Here is a 19,563-nt window from a genome sequence, read left to right on the forward strand (position 1 = left end):
TTGACCCGCGTCCAATCAGAAGTCCAGCAGGACAGGGTTGCTCACTTGGAGGGTATAAATAGTGTCAGTCTTCCACAGGTCGGTACCATCCGGTCCCATTTGTCCTGCGGTACAGGTGAGTCACTCTAGACTATGGTGGTGAAGAGGGTTGCTAAGATGTGACTGTACCAGCTGCATTTGTAGGCTTCATTGAATTTGTTGTTCTTCTATTTTTTTGACAGTATATTTATGACATGTGCAGTAAATTAGCTTGAAAACAATATTGCTTTTTGTACGCATCACTGACAGAATTTCTGTCCACAGGTCGTCTAACACCAGCAGTCATGAAGTTCACTCTCATCGCCACCATTGTCGTGCTCGCACTGGCTCATGGTACGACCTTTCCATCAATCCCTTGAATGTTTATGAACAAGATCGTATCCAAACAAATTCTCTGCTACTTTGCTCTATCAAGACATGTTTTGTCTGCTCCTTTTCGCTATGAAACTTTTAGAATTTTTACAGTTTTACATTTTCTCCTTTTTGTTAAAATAATGAAATGGCGTACTTTCATCACAGTGATGTCTTTCTGTCCAGGTTTCAGTTTTATAAAATCAAATACTATATAGTTGGATCAGCCAATGTATGCAGGAGCTATTTGAATTAATATTACAATTAACAATAGAAGAACAAATGACAGTACTACTTGGTTATAAAGCTAGAGTCAGGCTAGCATTAGCAATTACATAGTGTTTACTGACTGAAGTTAACCATCATGTTTACGCCGACAGGAAGCCTTGCTCAGGAGCTCTTTGACATGGAGAGGATCGGTCAGTACGTTGAGGAGATGAAGACCAAGATGACCAAGGATCTGACCGAGTTCACCCGCAACAACGACCTCGCCACCCAGGCCCAGTAAGACGACATTTTAATTCTTCAAATTGGAGAGTGTTATTCAGCAAAGTTTAAAATATTGTGTTGAGAATATGAAGGACGATGGCTCCAAAGTCTGTAACTTGTTTTCTAGATGAGAATAATTCTTGTAGCCTTCATGAATTAAAAAGTATTCTGATAAATTATGACAATAATCCTGTTTGGTCCTCAAGAGTTTTGACCTTTTACACCCATGTCTGAGCCAGGACTGGCACAGATCCCAGTTCATCTGGATCTTCAGTAAGTCTTTTGTCTCCCCCTGTAGGACCTTCCTGGAAGAGAAGAAGAATGAGATGCAGCCCATGCTCGATCAGTTCCAGGAACAGCTCAAGTCCGCCGTAGCCAACATGGAGACCCAGGCCACCAATGTGCAGACCCAGATCCAGCCCATCATGGAGCAGTTCCAGCTGCAGTTGGAGGCTCTGGTCAAGCAGGTGACCGACAAGGCCAAGGCCCTCAGCAACTAAAGTGTTTCTATGTGATGCAGACCGACGTCTCACTCTGGGAGTGAACACACGTGTTTGAGTCCATCTTGATATTTATTGTCTCTCCACCAAAGCACAATAAAAGTTGAAACACAATCCAGTTGTTGATGTTCTTCCCTTTTTTTCACCACCAATTCTTACACTAACAAGGAGTGTTGAGCAGTTTAAACTTGCACTTCACATTTCACACAACACATTTTTTTGACTCACCACTTTATTAAAAACGACTTGATAATGACTCATTTCACAAATTTTCCACACAAAAACGCACACAGATATATGAACATTACTCTTCTGAAACCAAAAACATGCAAGTTCCATGTCATTTGTACGTATTTAACATATATTTTGCAGTAAAAGTGAAAGGTTTATATATAGGTATATTAATCCTGAAAGCATATATATGATCAATTGATGTCAATGTCCAACTGGTCTTCATGGTACAGCATTATTTTTGCATGTTGATATCTCAGAATACTCTTTTTACTTCTTCATATGCAGATTAAGTGTTTCATCTACTGACTAAAAATGTAGAACTCAGTACACAATCAAACAACTTAGGTTACACACAAAAAAAACCAAACATCTGTTTCAAGTAACAAAATGATGGGATGGGGTCGACTACGAAGTTATATGTCTTGGGAACACACAGTAACTGCAGATAAAGAAAAAAAAAAAACCTTTACCATTTTTATGCTACATGAGGTCTTAAATTGAAGTTGGGTGACCGATAGGGAATTTAGGATTTTATCTGTGGACAATAAATGCTGTCAAATATTTCCTCTTTCTACAGAAAAATAGCAGAACTTGGTTGAAAATACATACATACATTGTCTATTAACCACTACTTAGTCCTGTTCAGGGTTGCGGGGAGTGCTGGAGCCACACACACACACACACACACACACACACATACACACCATTCACACAGTGTTCTTGCTGCAAGGCGAGAGAGCTAACCACAAGGCCGCCGTGTGGCCTGGTTGAAAATAATTCATCTGAAATATAAACAGGGAAACTAATGTGGTAAGTGGCGCCCGTTCTGTGCAGACCTTCCTCAAGGTAGAGCTCTGACACCAGCTACGCCTGTTTGCCTTTCCCTCCCCTGGTTGTTCAGCTGGTTGTCTGATGGCCACAATCACCTCCAGCAGAAATCACAACTGTCATTCACAGGAGTTTTCTCTCTCGAAACTAGTGCTCACAAACGGCTTCAGTGAACTCAGCATGCTCATAATAACAACAAACTGCTGTCACTAGAAGAGGTTATTCATCACAATGCTATTGCTAGCACTGAGGGATTGAAAAAAGAAATGTTTCCACTTTAGGTCATACTAAAGTTGTTCTTTGGAATACTTCAATCCAATCTGTTTGGGTTTTGGCACATATAACCTCTAAACCTAAAACCACCTGGACACACAAACACGCTTCTTCTCATTTCATATTTTGCCAAGGGAATCTTTTTCGTTCAAATTTATTTTTCCCCGTATAAAAGTTGAAAATTGTAAAACCTCCAGAGGTGCCATTGGTTCTGGTTGACCAGGAGCTGAAACACGCTGTCATGCTGATCTCTGTATAACTTGACTCTAAGCTGGAACACACTGAAAACAGCCTGCTACATGAAATGCAGTTGTGGAGTTCCCATGATCCATCCCGTCTGTTGTTGCTCAGGGATCATGTGATATTCTCATGACCCGGAGATGTCGTCAGATGGAGGATCTTTCAAAGTGAAAATTAGTTGCGCTTGTACATCCTCTTCATGCTCATTATTTTCCTACTATACCACAGTTTCCCAGAGCTCTGGCTGTCTGAGTGAGTAGTGTAGGGTGTCTTTCCCTTCTCCTCCATCAGAAGGCCTGTTTCATGAGGAATATCTTTGTTGTTGTTTTGAATCAACCACCATTGAATCAACCATTGTATAATGTACTTACTCAAAGATACAAATCTGTTTTGAAGGGGCATTGACCCTTGGACAAAAAAATAGTTTGGACTTTGGGAAAGATGGAGTGTGACACTGAAAGAAGGATTGGAACAACATCCTCCATCATGAGGTGTGGGTCAAGCTGAAACCAGAGCTGAGCCCCACTTGCCAATGTCCTGACCAGGCTGTCGTCCTACTCTCACCTCTGGTCACAAACTACAGGTCAGAACCTAAACAGAGAGCGTTTCCTCCGCAGGGTGGTAGCTTGTCAAGGCTCCTCCCTGATGCTAGATGATATTCCCCATATAAGACGAGCCACAGAAAACAGATAGATGAAAAATCAAAGTTGTTCTTTAACCTCTGGAGATTGGTTGGTCTATACAAGAGAAGACAAAGGGACCTCTCTGGTACTGGTTCTCTGTTGAGGCCCGTGTGCAGGCAGGTGCTCACCTCAGACTCAATGGCTGGAGCAGTCAAGCTAACTGTAGCACGCTGCTCACTCACCTGTCAATAGATATGAACTTTAAGAGACTCTTTCTTCCTAACTTAAGGCTTCCTAGCTTAACCACAAAGAACTGTTTTCTGTCACATTTTTTGCGGGGAATGAAAGAAGCTCATCCCAAGCTATACAAGAAAGAATTGTGCTCGACATATAGCAGGGCCAATCCGATGGTTGGGTTCCCATCTTTAGAGAGGAATGGTCTCTCTTTCCATCTTTGGAATTTCTATAGGTTACATAGGCGTACCCCAGGGATCGCTTGGGAGTCAGCCTGTCCCAAAACAGACGGATCAACAAGACCGCTCCAGTTGGGGAGAATGTGTCGTACAGCATAGTCACAGTTACATCTTGTCAGAGATGTCGGTGGGGCCTGGATTCATTTTTGAGACTGGCAATGCTCACAATGCAGTGGTCTACATCATTGTTCTGGACAACCACATGAGCTGCAGCACTGTGTCCTCGTGACTTCTTCCGCCTCATGGTCTACATTTGTCTTTATTTCTGTATGACGCCTTTATTCTGGGCTTCGTCTTGGTCGACCTTTAGCTGTTCTGATACTTTCTTTTTGCCTCTTTTGTTTGGTTTGAAGCCAGGATTTGGTTTGAAGCACCGCTCTGGGATGGAGTCAATCTCAAATCAGTTGGAGCTCCATCACTTATCACTGGCAAGACAGGGGATTCTTAAACAAGCTGGCCTCTCACACCACATGGATGTGGACCTGAAGTACGCAGGCTCAGAGCTGCCTGCAGGGCAAAAGTATTTCTGGTTCAGCATCACATTATTTTGTAATACTAATCATGTTGGTATAGCAAGCAGAGTGCGGCCAAGTTCTGATGCACAGCTTCTCAGGAGGAATTGAAGGTTCATTTAAACGCCATATGGCTACGAGACAAGAGGTTTGACTCGGTGAAGCAGAAGATTCTGATGCTGAAACTGAGGACAGATACTGGTTAACTGCACCTCAACCACTTTAAGTGTGAATTATAGTAGGTTCATACAGACTAATGTGGTACTTGTGTCGAGTTGTTTTCAGAGCAGTTGTCATGAAAGGATGCAATAAGTACTGAAAAATAGTTTTGCCCTACTGGCAGCTGTGAGCTCCCACACCTGCATGCTTCAAGGTCACAGCCACCAACAACAGCACTACCATGGTCTTTTAACATTAGTAATTGTTTATAGCTATGGAAGAGGGGTTTTGTCAGTGATGATCTGTGATCTCTTTTGTCTTAAACTAATCTCCAAATTGTTTGAAAGGCTCCTACCACACACCATTCTATCTACTTTTGCTATTTAGTGGGTCATTCATCAAGATTCTGCACCATGAGTCGACTTACCCGTTGCATCCACATGGACTTGAGACCAACAGTTTGTCAAAGATGATGACATGAGCAAATAAAGACAAAAGGCTACTTGACAAGATCAAAGGTGCTGCCGAGAAACAGGATTAAAGGTATGTGACTGAGTAAAAATGTGTTTGTAGAGAAGAGGACAGTCCCTTTCTCATAGTGTCTTGTGTTCCAAGTCCAAATGCAGATGAGTCCGAGACAAAAATGTGATGACAGGTTGACGGAAGAAGTGGGGCGTTATCCCCAGATCTATGTTCCAAGTTCTGCCAGGAGCATGGTTCAAAGGACATCTTTTATGTCACTCTTGTATCTACACACAAGTTCTGGGATGGAGTGAGGCGATCTCCACCTGCTCTGTTTGGCCTCAGGAAACGTAAAAGAGTGAGTAAATTCCTTTTTTTTAAACGGAGAAACAGAAGCTCCACTCCACGCCTCAGGCTGATGAAAGAGCTCTTCTGACCAGTAGATGAGAAATTCTGAATTGAATCTTAATTTTATGCCTCTAATTCTCAAACTCCACTATTTCCTTTAGAGGCTTGGTGTGTTGACTATATAAAAGCAGAATGGCATCAGCCATTTTAGCAGCATGTTTCGAACTCGTTTCAGCTAATTTTCTAATGCCAGTAGTGCGTCTGTTGTCTTTGTACTAATGTTTGTAGTCTTATCGTACTTCAATGTCTTAAACCTTACCTGACAAAATCAGGATTAGAGAGCAAATCTAATCTATTTGTCCTGACTCCCAAAGTCACCACCTACTTTACTACCTCAAAATCCTTCCCAAACACTTCTTAAAAAAGGTTTCATATGGCCAAGTATTTATCAATCGTAAATCAGTAACTCTCTTGACTATTACCATCAGCAACACACAAAGAAAAAACCTTCAGCCTCCTCTCAGATAAGTACAACAAACTCCAGGTTTTCATAGCACCCATGGTTCAGTTTAGTTGTTTTCACTGACACTTGCTAACAGCAATGGCTGCCGTCAGAGCTCAACTAAATTTTTTTAAATTAAAATTTACTTGACACTTTTTGTTTACTTCTTGACATTTTCCATATTGAGATCGAGTCACTTTAGATCGAGCATAATGGAAGCTAGAGTTTGTTGTGACCAGAGGTCGTGGCCGTGCCGCACTAGTTACTGACGCTAGACTAGACATGGGCGGGTGAGGCTTCATGAAACAGTGTTCTCATTTTCTCAGCTCAGGAGGAGGAGCTCTTGGTTTAATAGTGATGCAAGGTTTAATTGTAATGGTTGTTTTAAGGCAAAGCTTTTAGACCAGACGGTGCCATCTAGAGGAAACTGAGGACAGTGTTTCATGAAGCCTCACCAGCACATCACTACTTTAAATTGTCCGCAAACCATTCTGTTGTTCTTGGGGAGTTGCTGCCATCGACTCAAGCACCCACTGGCCCACACTGTGAAGCTACAAACACAAGACAAAAAAAAAGCAATAGCATTGGTTCATTTTATTTAACTCACATAACCAAACATCGGATGCATTGCGAATCTTGCCTCCCGTATTTTACGCATCCACTTGACCAGGAAGAGTTTGAGTCTACTCAACAAGCATAATGCTGCTTTCTACATGTTTATTTAATAATTATATTAACTTCCTGCCATGATGTATTTCCCCAGGAAAGTTACAGTAAAACCACCATCCTGAGCAAAGAAGGAAAACTGCCAGTCCAATAGCGTTACTCAACCCCTGCACCTCGGCACCAAGCTCTCACGCGCCCCATGTAGGACTCAAGAGTGGAAAAAATGACACAAATATAACACAAATATTGATATAAAAGAATCGAGAGCCACACTAACACATGGTAAAACTGCCATTTGTAGAGGTGAAAAAATAAAACTATCAAAAGTTACAGTATCAAGTTGTCAGGTTTGTTCGCGTCATCCTGTTGTGTGGGCTTCAAACTTGAGGACTTTGTCGAGACTGGATTGTACTGGAATGTAACGGATTTAACAAAAGGATGAAAGGTTTTTTTTCCACACAGTAATGCACTTTGAGACACGTACCACACATGCTGCCTAATACACTGGACACAGACGTCACTGGGATGAACATCAGAATAGATATAGAGTTTTTCCATTTTGTTGCAGCAGTCTCGCTACAGATGCCATAGAGGAGGAGGTGTGTACATCTCAACTAAACAGTGGACAGAAAGCATATTTATGATGGGTAACAATGGTTATTGTTTGACACAGGAATTATAAAAACCCCAGCTCAAGTCGCTTTGCGAGGAGGTGCTCATACAGGTAACACACACACACCATGATGCATCTGGACACACGCTGTACTTTACACAAAGTGAGTCGAGTGTAAACGTGCATGTTTGTGCACACACCACCACACATACAACCGAGACTGGTGAGAGGTAAAAAAAAAAGTATGTGTTAGCAGAAGATTGTGTCTTCTCTGTCGTCTATTCCGCCTGCTGCTCCAGCTGCTGCTCGTCCTGGTCGTTGGAGTCAGGAGCGTCCGTCTTCCACAGCTGGTGACAAAGGACAGAGCCGTCAGTGGAAGGCTGAATACAGCAGAGAGACTGCAGCAGAAGCCGCACACAGCCCGTCACACGTCTTAACCAGGTCAGCCGGATTCATCCCATTACATTAACTTGCGTTAAGGCGAGCACTGTCATCAAGCCAGTCTCCCAAGTGTTGCTATTTTCACATCAAGCCACAAACATGTGCTCACCAAAGCGTTAAGCTACTCAACAACAAAGGAACATGATTTACTCACTGAGCTATTCTACACAATATTTGAGACCCTCGGCTCCAACTAACGCCTGTATATGTATGTACCTTCACCTATTTTTGCCTTTTCCCTGCAATGCCATAGTTTCCCCACAAGATGGCAGACTCCAAAGACAATAGCCTTTGTAAGAGTGTGGCACTGAAGCATTTTTTTTGGAAAATGGAAAACTGGAATGGATAAGTGAAACGTAAGTGCCATTTCACATCTTGTTTCTAAGAACATTTAACCCTTCATTCACTGATGGCTAGTTATGTCGAACAGACACACAGTCACACGACATCACTAAGTTGCTCCAGCACTTGCAGGAGACTCACATGTGACGACATTTAGGAATTGAATCATAAAATACTTTCTTCCCGCAAGTAACTGTTTTTTATTTTATGAAATCTGCACTTTCACTGTGACAGGCTGACCACACCCGTGCAACAAGAGAGGTAAAGATGGCGGAGGTGAGGACAGATGCTAAAGTATTGAGTGAAGACAGATACTGTCAGTAGTATGAGAGCATTTCCGCCTGGATGTGAAGACAAACACGGTGTCTGTGTGTGGTGCAACAAAGGCTGCCTCAATATCATAACAGCACGTCTTCGATGCTGCAGCGGCTCCCTTGACCAGAAACAAGGTACACTTACTATCCAATTTACTGCTAGTCAAACATTACGTCTAATATTGTTAAATATGTGGCTACGGCAGGGACCGTGTTTGCTCATAAGAATAATGTGTTCTGAAAAATTCAACCCTGTGGCGTTAAGATGAAAGTAAAATTATTATAACCTTAGCCGACTGGGCAGCGAGCCGTGGTGTCGGAGCATTCACTGCTGAAGTGGCCAGATCTTTCTCAGCCCTTCGAGAATGGAAGAGTGGGTTGCCAGAATTTTGTCAGCGGTCCAGGGGAGTTGATTTCACCTCCGCAGTGCATTTTTGTTTTTAAAAAACACATTGCAATACAACGCGTTGTCGATTAGATCATCATTCAGGCGGCGCTGCCTTCTTTTTTCACTATTCGGCCACCGAATGTACGGTGCGTAAAACAGTGTATAATGCTGCACACGCAACAAATATTCACAAACAGGTCATGTAAGGACCTAAAGGTTCTACGTGTCTTTCAGTCTCAGAATGTAACCATTGTTTCTCTCACTTTTCAGCAAACCAGACACGGATGGTGTGGACACACTTCCCTTACGCCACCATCACGTGGCCCTGAGCAAGCAGTTGAGCTGAGCATTCTAAATATGATCAGAGACACGGTTGTCAAAAGGACTTGTCAGCTTGAAGGTAAATAATTATTTGCTTCTATTTGTGTTGCAAAAGAAAACTCGGTGAAATCTCATGTTTTTTGTTGTGTATTCAGAATTGCTCGAACGGAAACACTTATCTGATTAATGGTTAAACAATACAGTAGAGTACTCGATTGACTTGCAACAGAAAGTCCAAACAGCGCAGAAATATCACTGATTTTTCTTTTCCACTTGAAATCGACGTGGTCCCAGGCAGCAGTTGTTGTACGTCAGTTATCAATTATACATGTTCGCTTGAACACAAGGACTTTGCTGTTCAAAACTACTAATGACTGCTACCACTAAAAATAATGATAATGTTTACTGGAAGTCCAGAGTTGCATAATGGGGACTCCATCTGCCAGCACTCTGGTAAATGAAGTCATTTTTATGTGCATTTCCCATGTTTTTTGTCTTCATTGTTATTTACTTTGCCCATTTCTCTACCTGTATGAGATCTACTTGTGAGAATCGACATAATCCTTTTCAAACCTCACCACTTAAATTATCTGTTGGGAATTCTTGTTGGTTTGTGTTAATATCGCAATAAAAAATAAAGCAATGTCTTGCAATGCTTTTCTCAAAATCCTGCAGCCCGACTCGTAACTGTAACCGTCCCAACACTGCACAAGGAAAACAGGCTCCTTCTATAGATGAAAAACATTTTCATTGTTATACATTCCGTAACCAATCAAGTCACGCATTTGTTTGAATGTTGATAATTCGTATTATTGTGCCTCATTTGTCTCAAGTGGAGTTTCTGAAGGTTCTCCAGGTGAAACACATAGAGGAAACACTCACGGTCAGATTGTCGCGGAGCAACTGCAGAATCAAGGTGCTGTCTTTGTAGGACTCGGAAGTTTCCATATTGTCCAAGTCACTAATGGCATCGTCGAAGGCCTGTTGGAGTTCCAGAGGAGATTTAATATCATAGTGGGCAGACAAATATGAAACAGACTGTGTTCAGTTGTGGCTTCAAGGCCCTCACCTCCTTTGCGAGACAGCAGGCTTCCTTGGGATCGTTGGCAATCTCGTAGTGGAAGACGGAGAAGTTGAGAGCGAGGCCCAGGCGGATAGGATGAGTAGGCTTCATTTCAGACTTGCTGATATTCAATGCTTCGTTGTAGGCCTCCTTTGACTTGGTAATAATATCTAGACAGAGAAACGATGAACAATGTAAATGCATGGAAAAGCATCAGGCCAAACGCACGAAATGAGCGAAATGACCAATAGCACGTTTCAATACTGCGATGTCAATGCTGTGTGTGAGAATTAATTTCGCATACATTTTTTTCCCTTTAATTTACCTTCATCTGCATCATCTTTTTGGCTTGGTGGAGTTACCATCCATATCTTTATCTCAGCTTGTCACAACAGTATCCATTCTCATGACATTTTGCGGCTCATTTTTTTTGTCCTGAATTTAGTTTTAAGTCAACTATTTAACAATGAGGCAAACCGTGGCGCCTTACAAGTGTAAATAAAGTGAACCATCTTTGGCGTCACAGTTCAGACAAAGAACACTGCATCATTCTGCTGTGAATGTGTATGGTCTCAGAAAAGAGCATCAGTTTTGGAAGTTGCTCTTTTGACAAAGGTGTTGCTCCCGACTGTCTGAATGAATGAATGAGGTGAACACGCAGATATGACGAGAAAAAAAAAGTTCAGTCTGAGTGAGAGCCGGACTCCTTAGGACTCGAGGCAAGGAACGTTAAAATGTCGATGTTATTTGGAGGAACAACAGGATCTCATATGTCCATCTTATCCATCAGTTAAGTGAAAGAGCATGAATCAGATGATCAACTCACCATTCCTGTTGCATCCAGAGGAGACTTCGGCTTGATAGCGATAGTAGTCTCCCTTCATCTTCAGGTAAAAGACTTGGCACTCCGGGGGCTTGTCACCAGGAATCAAATCATCAACCAGCAGATTCTAAAAAGTCAAAAGGGTGGAATATCAGGCAACACGATCGATGCCTAGACAAAATGCGTGTATCTCCCGTCGCCCTTGGCTTCCAACAGTTGTAACAGACAAATGTATCACTATGTACTAAATAATCCCTGAAACATTTTTTTTCACAGCACAAAGACGTTCATACTAATTAAAGTTACATTGTTCATTGAGTGTATTTTTTTTCTCTTTTCTTTCACATGACTAACAGATTGTTGTTTTTAAAATGGCTTTACAAAAGGGGCTGTTCTATGCAGTCGGGAGACACAATGGTTCGTTGTTGCAAGGCTCCTGAAGTCGTATTTCTGAGAGCATTAGCAAGTAAAAGCCATGACCTTGAAAGCGGTAGAGGGCTCATGGTAAAGATATAGATAGATTTTTTTTTTTAATTTCAAGACATTTGTTCCCTTAGTAGGGACGGGACGGTGCTTATCTAGTATTGGGCTCTAATACAAACGTTTTGGCAGAGTGGGAATTGCCTCCAACATGCCTCAGTTAGGAAGTCCATCCCACAGTTTGCAGTGAGCTCACAGATAAACTATCTGAGACTTCAGATGAAAACATGGAGCCATTTAGCATGAGAGCGTTAAGCATAATGCACCAAGAGCAAAAACTTCCTTACTTCAGTCCAAAGATGTGCAATATTTATGAGTCAGTTAGAACCCAAAGTACATATACAAATATATTATCCATATATCGGGATCGGAACAGAAGTCCAAAAATGTAGATCGGTGCAACCCTACCCCACTGCTCTATTTCAACCACAGCAACCAAAGCAAAATGGCGTCACTGTCAATCATCAAGTACAGAGAAGTAGGGTGATTGAAGTATTTTTCAGCCTCACTAACTGGCGTGATAAGCAAGCTAGCAGTACCTAATAAGCATTCATGCATCTATTCAGAGTCCAAAGCAAATCCGGCAACTCACCACGACCTCATTGCAGACTTCATTCAGTTCCTTCTCAATTTCCGCCTTATAGTCTTCAGCCGCTTTACCATTAGAGTTGGACAGCACCCTCCAGGCATTCCTCAGGGCACCGACCACATTCTTGTAGGCCACCGACAGCAGGTTGCGCTCTTCACTATCAAGACATTTCTTGGTCCTGGTGTATTCTCTCATCTCTTTGACCATGTCCTGATAGCGCTCTGCCTGCTCGGCCAGTTTGGCTCTCTGAACATGTTCGTCCTTTTCTGCCATGACCTCTGCTTTGGCTGTTGGGTGTACAGCAGGGAAAACACGTTTTAACACAATGTGACAGCATTACTGGCATTACTTCATTCATTGCCGTGTTACGTTTCTTTAAAATCTCTTCCACGTAAACCACACATTCAGACCTGTTGTATTTTTTTTATGTTTTCAGGTCCATCTCTCGAAGCCGTGCAAACTGATTTTAAATACTCAGCAGTCAAACAAGGTAAATGATAAATAATAAATCATCCAGAAGTAGAAATAAATGTGTTTTTTTTCCCTTGAGTTTGTGGGTTGAATTAAGTAGTGGCTGACCAGTATTGATGTCCAGGGCAGAGAAACCCCCATCAACTATGCATCAGATTGAACCAAGAAAAAAAAACATCACATCCTCACATTGCTGGACTAATATGCAGCTATGCAACTAAGTGGTGTTTTATGTCGAGGCCCCATTGAGGGACACACCTTTCACATGCATGGCTCAGATGATCATGAGGACTCGCAATGACCAGAAAATGTGACGATTTGTCGAGGATTTATGTTTCAACTGTAAAGCAGTTTCATTTGAGAAGTGATACTTAGTCAAGTCGCCGTTCTATTTACAGTCAAATGTGGTTTAGACAAAGTTGTCTGAAGTGAAAACGAAAATGTGTCATCAAATTATAATAAGAAATCGCATAGTAACGTCGCGATTACAGCCGCGAGGGTGATCTGTGAAAATGTCAAGGCCATTTCTCGACGATTATAGTGAAGGAAGGAAATTAAAAGGAGGAGGAGCCGGATGCTCTCAGTGACCAACAGGTAGGTACCTGCACCCCATTCAGGAATGTCGGTGAACCAGTTTCACGTCACACGCACTCACCTGCCCCCCGAAAGCTAAGGCTAACCAGAAGCTAACACTGACGTCCGGGTTCGCTGTGGTCAAAAGAAAAGGGCTGACCAGAAAAGGAGTGCGACTCACGCGTTCAAACAAACAGCAGTAGCAGGAAGGGTGAACAGCTATTATTAGAAAAACAATATGGGTCAGGCCAAGCGGAACGTGCGAGAGCTGGTAGCCTACTTCTCTCCAGAGAAAACGCCCTTTTTAGCTCCCAAGAATACTACATTCCTTGCTCGTGAAACAGGCGGCACTCGACTAAAAAACGATTCGTCTGTTTTGCATACCTACACACGCACTACACAGCCGCACAAAATGGAGTTTAACGGGAGATAAAAAGGGATGTAAATTCCGGGTGAACGAACAATGCGCGCAGCGGGAAGCTGCTCCATCTCAGCCCCGCCGTGGCCGACTGTGGGGTCCGAGTTGTTTGTTCGAGAGCAGAATTCACGCGCTTAAAATGTCTCAGGTATCTAATGCGATATGGTCTGGGACTCATTTACCTGCGGGGGGTCGTGAAGAGAGTTCGGTCCTGGTCTCCGGTTGCTCAGCTGATGTCGCTCCCGCTTCTCCACGGGGTTTCCCGTCTAGTAGAAGGGCAGGGCCTGTTCACGCCACCTACGTCACGGTTGCTAAGGGTTCTGGGATTCGCGGGTGCTCATGGGAGTAGTAGTCGTTTAAGTCAGATAGATTAAACTGGTGGTAAAGATTGTTTACGCGACCTTTAGATTAAGTTATTAGTATTACATTGGCAATTATTCTGTTAGTGTGCAGCGGTGAGGGACTAAAAAAGTGCACCAACAGGACATTTTACTGTTTCCATTTAGGGCCTCCTTGAATTTGAAGGGAGGCGATGTGTCTAGGGTGCGTGGGCGTGTTCCATTCAAAAGTCCACACAAAGGAAGGATGTAGGTGTAAGGAAACAGGAACTTTGGGCAATGACTCATTCATGACAAGGCCATTACTTAACAGGGGCGAGGCGATGGCTGTTCTGTCTTGTTCTTTGGAGTCATAATTGCTTGATCAGATGTATAAAGCACGACGCAAAGTTACAGTGAACTCGAGCAAAGAAACAAATCAGCCAGTGTTAGTGACGTTGCAGCATAGGTATAGAGTTCACCCAAATCCTTTTACTTACAAGGAAATAAAAAAGGCTGAACATGTTGAGACCTTAAATTTCAAGAAGTTAAATAGTAGAAAAGGAAACTTTATGAAGCACCAGCCAGACAATTCACACTTCATTTCAACGTCGAGGACCAGCACAAACGGATCAGCCAGTTCTCTCTGAACATTTTCTTGCTTTTCAACCATGACCTCTGCTTCGGCTGTTGGGTGTACAGCAGGGAAAACACGTTTTAACACAATGTGACAGCATTACTTGAGTCATTGCTGTGTCCTCTTTCTTTAAGATCTCTTTCAAGTAAACCACACGTTATTTTATATGTTTTCAAACCCATCTCTCTAAGCTGTGCAAGCCAAAGTGAAATACTCAGCAGTCGAACAAGGTAAATGATAAATAATACATCATCATCCAGAAGTGTTTTTTCCCTTGAGTTTGTGGGTGCAGGTGGTCATAATGTTCCGGCTGACAGTGGTGTAGCTACATAATTAAAAGAAAGAGCTGTGGAAACAACTTATACCACAAAGTAAAATTTATTAAAATGCTATTATACATTAGTGGAGCATACATTCATGAGTTCCTGTCATTTTTTTTACTTGCCATTTATGTAGCAGCTTGAATTTTGCAAGCAAAAAGTATTTTTTTTGCGATTACACGTCGATTGTTGAGCAGATATTGTCAGACCCAATCGTCTCGCCGCAGGTCGTCAAAAGACCAAAAACATATGCATCTGTAAATACGCTCCGAACTTGATCAGCACACGCTAACAGAAACAGTAAATCTGAGTTTCAAGACTAGAACTTATTTGCATCACCGACCATTCACTAAATTATTCATTTGTTAATACTACTATAACAACTTCACTAAATTAAAAATGCAACCACAGACAACTCAGCGCAATCTGTCAAAAATATTTTGTTTTGTCAGCATCACAAAAGACAAGAAGAAATAATCAATATGGTTATTCTTCTGATCACCCACCAAGCTGATGACTTGAGACATCAGGACATGGATTTTATATGAGGATTTGACCCAACAACCAGTTCATTAAAGATGCGCCAGACAGAGGAAGTGACAATTATTTCAATGTGCACAAGACATCAGATAACAGTGTAAATACAACAGACAGCCCCTCCATCATCACCCAAAGTGTTCATCGATCATACATTTCTCCAGTGGCTTTGAAATTAAAACTTGCCCATGGGCAAATTCACACACACAAAAGACCAGTACTGGATGCCAGGAGGCTTTGTGTCAGAGCCGGATGGGCTCAGAGAAGCCCCAACGAAGTGAACCATTTTATGTTAGCTGTGTCAATCCATCAGACCGAGTCCAAAGTTGGTGCGGGTTTTGAAGAAAGTCTGTGTGTGGTATCCAGACGGGCCTTATGCTTCCACTCCTTCCAACTCTGGCGGCAGAGGGGACTTGGGGTGCTTGCTCTCAAAGTGTTGCTTAAAGGTTTTTGGATCAGGCATTTGGGACTGAAACAAGAGTGGGGAAAAAAAGAGAACACACTGAGGCCACATTTCCACCTGGATGAAGTAGGATTATTGTTATTTAACACATATTTACACACAACACAAGTCAACATTGATTCGCATGCTCACGATCCTGCCCAGCAGAACATCACATCCTCCTCCATCTCCAGTTAATACAGGTCAAAATATTAAGTGTTAACATTTTTGTTCAGTAGCTGTATGGACATTGAGGGTCGACTGTCTCTGTGTATCTCTTCACTCTACTTTTCAGTTTTTGAGGAAATCATTTGATCAAAAAAAAAAAACAACACCCACCATAGCTTTTCTTGATAGTAATAATAATACTAATGTGTGAGATTTGCTGACCTTGCACTATAGGGAGTGCCTGCACAGTGTGCTGGAAAGTTACAACATCGGTTTGATGTGAAAGTCAGCCTTCAAGAAGTATACCTGGGTTCAAACGTCTCAAAAAGTCCTTAAGAGCCCAGTCTGGCTCGAGCAAATGTTAAATTGCAATTTTCTAAACCATGAGACGTGATATGAGTAAGAAGGCATTAACAAGGAAACGGGGAGCAAATCCGACTCAGGTATATATCTGAGCTGCGATGGTTGGGGAGGGAATGAGAAGCCTCCAGGAGGCAGGTTGTCTCAAATATATTAGCACTTATGATGTTTGCACCTAGGAGAGCAGTGATTAGCACACACCAACTTTGAGGAAAATCTATGTTCTGCCAGGGTCTTACATCAGCAACACCAATGGTCACACACAGTGTACCTTCCTGGAAGCACGAAATGATATTCATTCACTCTGGAACATTTCAGGTCAGCAAGATGGTGAGGATGTGGTGAGTAAAAGAAAACAAAGCATGTAGAATCCTAGACTAGAAAAAGAGTCTGACTTGTTTAGTTTGAACTTTGATATTCTTTTTTAGCACTTAACATGGGGAAGTTTGCAGTTAGCAACCACCTCCGTGTTTCATAATGGATCACAAAATAAAAGAAAGTCTCAATATGTGGAGCACCTGTCTGTACCTGTCTGGACATAAGCATGACACCTAACAGGGCAGGCTCTCCCTTAATCCTTTAGGATACTTATCTGGAATTTAGAATTAAAGTTACATGCGGTTTGTTCACCTGTTTTGTCTGTTCCTGCAACTCATGTTGATACCTGCTAAAAATTTGTCCTGTGACTGTTTGCGAAAGTCCAGTCTTCCAAATCACTCATGAAAGGCAAACGCTCAGGAGGATTTGTTGTGAAAGAAGATGAACCAATTTCAAGCACTTGAAAATTAAAGTACACTGTCCAACCGGAGTGGAGGATTTCTAGCACACTGAACACTGTATTGCAAGTGATCAACATTTTCATATGAATCCTAAATATATTTAAACCCTTTTCTAAGTTCTAAGTTCAGACTTATCATCATGCTAAATACAATGATAGAGATTTAATCTGGTGTATATAGATGGTGCTCCAGTTCGGTGATATAATACAAGCAGTCTTCTTACAAGGCAAAAGTACAAATAAGCTTACAAATGGTACATTTATTGTAGATTGGTCACTTTTCATGGTTGTCTAAAATTGAGTTTCCTTGACAATTAACTCTGAAATAAAAATGAGACCAATCTACACATTCAACACTATATTTAAAAAAAGAAATGGAGACATGAATCACCCTGCAGACAGCGCAGGTGAACACCAAAGCTGCTTTGGCTGCCGTCTTTTGATCGTGACCCTTGGCCTTCTTCATCTCAGCCTGCTTTTTGGCGTTCTTTTGCTGAGACTGGATTTTCTGATGCCCACGTGCCATGTTGAGGATATCTGAAAGAAAAGAAGTTCAGGATCCTTGAGGGGTTGCTCCCAAACCGCAAGCCTATTCCAGTAATCGCAAATGAAACACATGGAAAAGGAAGTTGAAATAGTTTTAATATTTTAGTATAAAAATACCATTTGCATTGTGCAACCTGATGAAGGTTTGCACAGTTTGAACCAGGAAAAGTTAACCGGGGTCATGTTCAATGTTGCCATGTATCAAGTGTGTGTGTATGTGTGTGTGTGTATATATATATATATACACATTCACATGATATAAAAATGTCTGTGATGTTTTTGTTGCAAGCCCACGTGTTCCATAGGCTTGTGCTACTATATATATATATATATATATATAATGCTGTACTTCTCATCATGAATACCAGGGGCTCTGTGGGCCCCTGGATGTCTGTGCTGTGAAGGGACAGTTGCCCATTTTGACAGGTGGGCTAAGTCATTTTGCTAACTCGCGCATTCTATAAATACACTGTCATTAGTCTGCAACCGCCAGTTATTGAAAAATCCAGAAGCTCGTCCATGAAATGTAACTGTTTTAAAGAGATATATGCACATTGATAGAGGACAGTCGGCACACGAGGATTAGCGTGTTAGCTTAGCCATGTGTCTTTTTTGGGGGGGGGGGTCATCTTCTTCAAAGGTATCATTGAACTGGTCTCGATAAATCAACAATACGGACGTTGTTGTGCGCCACTGTTACATTGTTTCCCACAGCCCAAAAAGCAACTAACATCTGGAACGTTAGCTTTCGACGCTAGCTGCGCTTCAGTTTCACTCGTTCGCTTGTTAGCAATCCGGCTAACAGCTGGTTAGAACGTCGTGCGCCGATTATTCCAGTCGAGACGCTAACTTTGGGGTCAACAGGTAAATAAAACATACCCGAATCTTACCTCAACAACCGAGAGTATGTGTCGTTTGGCGTATGTCCCCACACACTACTGTGACAGCTGTCCCGTTCACAGTGACGTCAGTGCTGCGTTCAAGGACCAGTGACAGTAGTGCGTCTCGCTCGAGTCATGTAACACGTTTCAGTCAGGAGCAACACGCTGATTTAAATAAAGTAACAACACTATATAATATACTGATATGACTCATTTTCTTTCTCTAACGTCTGAGACGTCATTTCATATTATTAGTATTTACATAAAAGGTTGTCACCCAGGAAAGGTAAATCTTATTGCAATAGTGCCATTCCAACGTTCGGGATCAACGTAGACAATCGAGCCATCTAGTGGTCACTGCTGGTGCCTCACAGCAAGACGGTTGAGATCCCTGCGCTTGGATACTGGCTCCTTCTTCCTATCATGTGTGGTCATCCAATGTCTTCAGTTAGCTCTCAGTGCCGATTTGTTCAACTCCCGACACTTCACTCACGGTGCACTCCAAATATTTGTCAGTTTTGTGGAGCGCTATGGACGAACACTAGAGGGCGGTAATGGTTTGTACGTCAGATGCGCTCTGTGGTTCTGAGGAAGCAGCAGTGTCGAATGAATGAGGACGCTCAACACAGATGAATCACGTCTTTACAAAAGTTTCTATTGAACTGATGCTGCTGCTTTTTGTTGTTTGACTGTAGTTGTTTTTTTTCTTACCGTCTTCCATTGTTTTCACATAACATGCTCTAAGTCAGAATTAAAATTGTTATCATCCAATACAACACACTATCATCCTATTCTATCTTCACATTTCTTGACAAATAAAAATGATCGATGATATAAATCAGGGGTCTCAAACTGGCTCTCAAAAGGCCACAGTGGGTGGAGGTTTTCGTTCCAGCCATTCACCTTTTCACCAGTCAGGTGTCTGAAGATTGTCATGAGTTGATCAACAGTCTGGTGTTGCTTGTTTCAGCTGACACCTGATTGGTTCTTCCAGTGTCTTCTTTGTGGATCAGATTGAGACCCCTGATATAAATAATTACCA

At 42.1% G+C, this 19,563-nt stretch overlaps 3 protein-coding genes and 1 long non-coding RNA gene across 4 annotated transcripts; 2 read left to right on the forward strand and 2 right to left on the reverse strand.

Annotated features, from left to right (window-relative positions):
- The first annotated feature begins 17 nt into the window (after window positions 1–17).
- afp4 (antifreeze protein type IV) lies at window positions 18–1,493 on the forward strand. Its single transcript, XM_053862975.1, has 4 exons — window positions 18–115; window positions 304–372; window positions 771–894; window positions 1,178–1,493. The coding sequence occupies exons 2-4, from the start codon at window positions 324–326 to the stop codon at window positions 1,377–1,379; spliced, it is 375 nt and encodes a 124-aa protein (XP_053718950.1). The 5' UTR covers window positions 18–115; window positions 304–323; the 3' UTR covers window positions 1,380–1,493.
- Window positions 1,494–5,299: 3,806 nt separating this feature from the next.
- LOC128756999 (uncharacterized) lies at window positions 5,300–11,486 on the forward strand. The gene is made up of 4 exons (XR_008414345.1): window positions 5,300–7,753; window positions 8,007–8,109; window positions 8,330–8,544; window positions 9,068–11,486. It is a non-coding gene; the product is annotated as an uncharacterized LOC128756999 (long non-coding RNA).
- Window positions 6,613–13,846, reverse strand: LOC128756997 (14-3-3 protein zeta-like). The gene is made up of 6 exons (XM_053861944.1): window positions 13,718–13,846; window positions 12,077–12,360; window positions 11,008–11,131; window positions 10,188–10,351; window positions 10,001–10,099; window positions 6,613–7,659 (listed from the first exon to the last, which is right to left on the reverse strand). Exons 2-6 carry the CDS (start codon window positions 12,344–12,346, stop codon window positions 7,591–7,593), a joined length of 726 nt encoding a protein of 241 aa, XP_053717919.1. The 5' UTR covers window positions 12,347–12,360; window positions 13,718–13,846; the 3' UTR covers window positions 6,613–7,590.
- Window positions 13,847–14,833: 987 nt separating this feature from the next.
- On the reverse strand, window positions 14,834–18,660 carry znf706 (zinc finger protein 706). Its single transcript, XM_053861945.1, has 3 exons — window positions 18,531–18,660; window positions 17,486–17,631; window positions 14,834–15,815 (listed from the first exon to the last, which is right to left on the reverse strand). The coding sequence occupies exons 2-3, from the start codon at window positions 17,618–17,620 to the stop codon at window positions 15,720–15,722; spliced, it is 231 nt and encodes a 76-aa protein (XP_053717920.1). The 5' UTR covers window positions 17,621–17,631; window positions 18,531–18,660; the 3' UTR covers window positions 14,834–15,719.
- Window positions 18,661–19,563: the final 903 nt, after the last annotated feature.

The sequence above is a fragment of the Synchiropus splendidus genome, chromosome 4 (genome assembly GCF_027744825.2).
Source record: "Synchiropus splendidus isolate RoL2022-P1 chromosome 4, RoL_Sspl_1.0, whole genome shotgun sequence".
NCBI classification, from domain to species: Eukaryota; Metazoa; Chordata; class Actinopteri; order Syngnathiformes; family Callionymidae; genus Synchiropus; species Synchiropus splendidus.